Genomic DNA, 6,000 nt, shown 5'->3' with positions numbered 1-6,000 from the left:
TTTACCTCCTGTTTATTATGTATTTAGTAAATATTATTGTCTTCTGTTCCCTCTCTGGTCATATAGAAAGTGTATATCCAGGTACTGATTGTGTAGTAAAAGTAGATATTTCCATATCCCCAGGTGATCTTTGCCCTGAACCAGACCCTTGTACAGCAGGAGAGTGTGAGAGCAGGCAGTCTGCAGGGCTCCTATACCACTGAGGACCTCATCAAGCACTACAACTGTGGAGACCCAACTCCATCATCTTCAACCACGACACCTCTCAGGTCAGTTACAACCATCACACTCTGCTACACCTGACCCCTAACACAAACGACCCCGAGCACTAACGACCCCTAACACTAATGACCCCTAACACGAACAACTCCAAACACGAATGACCCCTAACACAAACAACCCCTAACACTAATCTAATTCTAACACTAACAACCCCTAACACTAACGACCCCTAACACTAATGACCCCTAACACTAATGACCACTAACACTAACGACCCCTAACAAACGACCCCTAACACTAATGACCCCTAACACTAATGACCCCTAACACTAATGACTCTAACACTAATGACCCCTAACACAAACAACACTAACGGCCCCTAACACTAACGACCCCTAACACTGGCAACTTACCCCTAACACTAATGACACCCTAAACACTAATGACAACCCTAACACTAATGACCTCTAACACAACAACCCCTAACACTAATGGCACTACTAACACTAACGGCCCCTAACACTAATGACTACTAACACTAACGACCCCTAACACTAATGACCCCTAACACTAACGACCCCTAACACTAATGACACCTAACACTAATGACCCCTAACACTAATGACCCCTAACACTAACGACCCCTAACACTAATGACCCCTAACACTAATGACCACTAACACTAATGACCCCTAACACCCCTAGCACTATGGACCCCTAACACTAATGACCCCTAACACTAATGACCCCTGACTACTAACACTAACGACTAACACTAACGAACCCTAACACCCCGCCCATCGGGTATCACCTTTACCCTGACTTTTTTACATTTCTGACCCATTTAGTTTAGACCTGATGGATAAATCTCTCACTGCTCATCATCCCCCTGCAGGTCCCCAACTTCAACAACGTGACCCTGCGCCCCAGCGAACAGATAACGGCCCAGGAGATAGACAGCTACTTCAGACAGGAACTGATCTACAAGAGGAACGACAGGATGGGGAACAGGGTTAAGGCTCTGATGGAGGAACACCCTGACAACAGCTTCTTCTTCGCCTTCGGAGCAGGTCAGTGAGGATGATGATGATGAGAATAAGGAAGAGGATGATTAATGATCACATCCTCTGATGCCAAGAAAAGGGGAAAGGAATCCAAGATTCTTTGAGATCATAATTTTGTAGGTTGTTGTGTAAGCCTACAACGATGTCGTGGTTAGCCTTTGTCATGACTCAGCCTGCTTGAGTATTGATTCAGTCAGTATGGAGCTATGAAAAGGAATCATCTTTACCTTCACCATCTTTAGTTCACCATCTTCACCATCTTTATTATCTTTAGTTCACCATCTTCACCATCTTTAGTTCACCATCTTCACCATCTTTACCATCTTTAGTTCACCATCTTCATCATCTTTATATTCACCATCTTCACCATCTTTACCATCTTCACCATCTTCACCATCTTTAATTCACCATATTTACCATCTTCACCATCTTTAGTTCACCATATTTACCATCTTCACCATCTTCTCCATATTTACCATCTTCACCATCTTCACAATCTTTAGTTCACCATCTTCATCTTCACCATCTTTACCATCTTCACCATCTTTACCATCTTCACCATCTTTACCATCTTCACCATCTTTAGTTCACCATCTTCACCATCTTCTCCATATTTACCATCTTCACCATCTTTACCATCTTTAGTTATGAGCTGACTGTTTCTACAGTCTGGTCTGTAATTATTGGCACCGTTGATAAAGATAATGGGGTCAAAAAAATGACTGTATGAAATAAATAACAAATACTGAGCTATGTTGTATGAAAAAAAAAAAGGGAAATTATATATATGGGGTTTATACTAATGCAGTTGCTCAGAGAAAGATTTTAAGAAAAAACAAAAAAGAATTGTTCAAAATTATTACTCCAGTACCCTTTGATAAAATGTTTCATGAGGTGGCACCCTATTCCCTATGGGGTCTGGTCAAATGGCACCCTATTCCCTATGGGGTCTGGTCAAATGGCACCCTATTCCCTATGGGGTCTGGTCAAATGGCACCCTATTCCCTATGGGGTCTGGTCATGGGGTCTGGTCAAATGGCACCCTATTCCCTATGGGGTCTGATCAAATGGCACCCTATTCCCTATGGGGTCTGATCAAATGGCACCCTATTCCCTATGGGTCTGGTCAAATGGCACCCTATTCCCTATGGGGTCTGATCAAATGGCACCCTATTCCCTATGGGGTCTGATCAAATGGCACCCTATTCCCTATGGGGTCTGATCAAATGGCACCCTATTCCCTATGGGGTCTGATCAAATGGCACCCTATTCCCTATGGGGTCTGATCAAATGGCACCCTATTCCCTATGGGGTCTGGTCAAATGGCACCCTATTCCCTATGGGTCTGATCAAATGGCACCCTATTCCCTATGGGGTCTGGTCAAATGGCACCCTATTCCCTATGGGGTCTGATCAAATGGCACCCTATTCCCTATGGGGTCTGGTCAAATGGCACCCTATTCCCTATGGGGTCTGATCAAATGGCACCCTATTCCCTATGGGGTCTGATCAAATGGCACCCTATTCCCTATGGGGTCTGGTCAAATGGCACCCTATTCCCTATGGGGTCTGGTCAAATGGCACCCTATTCCCTATGGGGTCTGGTCAAATGGCACCCTATTCCCTATGGGGTCTGGTCAAATGGCACCCTATTCCCTATGGGGTCTGGTCAAATGGCACCCTATTCCCTATGGGGTCTGGTCAAATGGCACCCTATTCCCTATGGGGTCTGGTCAAATGGCACCCTATTCCCTATGGGGTCTGGTCAAATGGCACCCTATTCCCTATGGGGTCTGATCAAATGGCACCCTATTCCCTATGGGGTCTGGTCAAATGGCACTATTCCTATGGGGTCTGGTCAAATGGCACCCTATTCCCTATGGGGTCTGGTCAAATGGCACCCTATTCCCTATGGGGTCTGGTCAAATGGCACCCTATTCCCTATGGGGTCTGGTCAAATGGCACCCTATTCCCTATGGGGTCTGTTCAAATGGCACCCTATTCCCTATGGGGTCTGGTCAAATGGCACCCTATTCCCTATGGGGTCTGGTCAAATGGCACCCTATTCCCTATGGGGTCTGGTCAAATGGCACCCTATTCCCTATGGGGTCTGGTCAAATGGCACCCTATTCCCTATGGGGTCTGGTCAAATGGCACCCTATTCCCTATGGGGTCTGGTCAAATGGCACCCTATTCCCTATGGGGGGTCTGGTCAAATGGCACCCTATTCCCTATGGGGTCTGATCAAATGGCACCCTATTCCCTATGGGGTCTGGTCAAATGGCACCCTATTCCCTATGGGGTCTGGTCAAATGGCACCCTATTCCCTATGGGGTCTGGTCAAATGGCACCCTATTCCCTATGGGGTCTGGTCAAATGGCACCCTATTCCCTATGGGGTCTGGTCAAATGGCACCCTATTCCCTATGGGGTCTGGTCAAATGGCACCCTATTCCCTATGGGGTCTGGTCAAATGGCACCCTATTCCCTATGGGGTCTGGTCAAATGGCACCCTATTCCCTATGGGGTCTGGTCAAATGGCACCCTATTCCCTATGGGGTCTGGTCAAATGGCACCCTATTCCCTATGGGGTCTGGTCAAATGGCACCCTATTCCCTATGGGGTCTGGTCAAATGGCACCCTATTCCCTATGGGGTCTGGTCAAATGGCACCCTATTCCCTATGGGGTCTGGTCAAATGGCACCCTATTCCCTATGGGGTCTGGTCAAATTCCCTATGGGGTCTGGTCAAATGGCACCCTATTCCCTATGGGGTCTGGTCAAATGGCACCCTATTCCCTATGGGGTCTGGTCAAATGGCACCCTATTCCCTATGGGGTCTGGTCAAATGGCACCCTATTCCCTATGGGGTCTGGTCAAATGGCACCCTATTCCCTATGGGGTCTGATCAAATGGCACCCTATTCCCTATGGGGTCTGGTCCACCCTATGGGGTCTGGTCAAATGGCACCCTATTCCCTATGGGGTCTGGTCAAATGGCACCCTATTCCCTATGGGGTCTGGTCAAATGGCACCCTATTCCCTATGGGGTCTGGTCAAATGGCACCCTATTCCCTATGGGGTCTGATCAAATGGCACCCTATTCCCTATGGGGTCTGGTCAAATGGCACCCTATTCCCTATGGGGTCTGGTCAAATGGCACCCTATTCCCACCCTATGGGGTCTGGTCAAATGGCACCCTATTCCCTATGGGGTCTGGTCAAATGGCACCCTATTCCCTATGGGGTCTGGTCAAATGGCACCCTATTCCCTATGGGGTCTGGTCAAATGGCACCCTATTCCCTATGGGGTCTGGTCAAATGGCACCCTATTCCCTATGGGGTCTGGTCAAATGGCACCCTATTCCCTATGGGGTCTGGTCAAATGGCACCCTATTCCCTATGGGGTCTGGTCAAATGGCACCCTATTCCCTATGGGGTCTGGTCAGAACTAGTGCACTATAAAAGGGAATAGGGTGCCATTTTGGTTCAGTCTGAGGTCAGGCATTAAATGAAACGTGTTGAAAATGAAATCTGATTAAAGCTACTTTAGAACAAACAGCTTAAATCGTTCTCTTTGTGAGCACGGCAGAATAGAGAGTGCTTTGCTAGACTGAAGGAGATAAAGATCAAACCTTACAGAACTGGGAAGACCGTCGCTTATAAATGTTGCAGTACCTCTTTTGACCTGCCGATCGTGCTCGGTTCAGCTGCGTCCGTATGCCAACGCTCTCAGATTTAGGTGTGATAGTCCTTGGAATCCACTTGTTGCCACATTGTCTGGTTCATTTAACTGAGACCTGGAAGCTGAGCAGGTTTATAATGGAGCTCTATAATGCACCAGAGGGCTGAGACCTGAGACCTGAGGGCTGAGACCAGACCAGAGGGCTGAGAGCTGAGGGCTGAGGGCTGAGAGCTGAGGGCTGAGAGCTGAGAGCTGAGGGCTGAGACCAGAGGGCTGAGGGAGGGCTGAGACCAGAGGGCTGAGGGCTGAGAGCTGAGACCAGAGGGCTGAGGGCTGAGACCAGAGGGCTGAGAGCTGAGGCTGAGACCAGAGGGCTGAGACCAGAGGGCTGAGAGCTGAGGCTGAGACCAGGGGCTGAGAGCTGAGGGCTGAGAGCTGAGGCTGAGACCAGAGGGCTGAGGGCTGAGAGCTGAGACCAGAGGGCTGAGGGCTGAGACCAGAGGGCTGAGAGCTGAGGGCTGAGGGCTGAGGGCTGAGACCAGAGGGCTGAGACCAGAGGGCTGAGGCTGAGACCCAGGGGCTGAGAGCTGAGGGCTGAGGGCTGAGAGCTGAGGGCTGAGGGCTGAGAGCTGAGACCAGAGGGCTGAGGGCTGAGACCAGAGGAGGCTGAGAGCTGAGGGCTGAGGGCTGAGACCAGAGGGCTGAGGGCTGAGGGCTGAGGGCTGAGAGCTGAGACCAGAGGGCTGAGGGCTGAGGGCTGAGAGCTGAGACCAGAGGGCTGAGAGCTGAGACCAGAGGGCTGAGGGCTGAGACCAGAGGGCTGAGACCAGCTGAGACGTGAGAGCTGAGGGCTGAGACCTGAGGGCTGAGAGCTGAGGGATGAGACCTGAGGGCTGAGGGCTGAGGGCTGAGACCAGCGGGCTGAGGGAGACTGAGGCTGAGACCAGAGGGCTGAGACCAGAGGGCTGAGACCAGAGCTGAGGGCTGAGACCAGAGGGCTGAGAGCTGAGACGTGAGGGCTGAGGGCTGAGGG

At 49.8% G+C, this 6,000-nt stretch overlaps 1 protein-coding gene across 1 annotated transcript in view; it reads left to right on the top strand.

Annotated features, from left to right (window-relative positions):
- Positions 1-204: 204 nt before the first annotated feature.
- The window catches only part of LOC135532802 (metalloprotease TIKI1-like), a gene marked incomplete at its 5' end in the record, with an annotated part of 68,836 nt that continues 63,040 nt past the window's right edge, over positions 205-6,000 (top strand). Inside the window, 2 exons of the mRNA XM_064960238.1 lie at positions 205-269; positions 1,118-1,292. Of these exons, the coding sequence (XP_064816310.1) occupies positions 205-269; positions 1,118-1,292 (240 nt within the window). The remainder of the gene's footprint in view (positions 270-1,117; positions 1,293-6,000) is intronic.

The sequence above is a fragment of the Oncorhynchus masou genome, unplaced genomic scaffold (assembly GCF_036934945.1).
Source record: "Oncorhynchus masou masou isolate Uvic2021 unplaced genomic scaffold, UVic_Omas_1.1 unplaced_scaffold_2035, whole genome shotgun sequence".
NCBI classification, from domain to species: Eukaryota; Metazoa; Chordata; class Actinopteri; order Salmoniformes; family Salmonidae; genus Oncorhynchus; species Oncorhynchus masou.
Note: the sequence above shows the minus strand (reverse complement) of the source record. Positions and strands in the feature narration are given on the sequence as shown.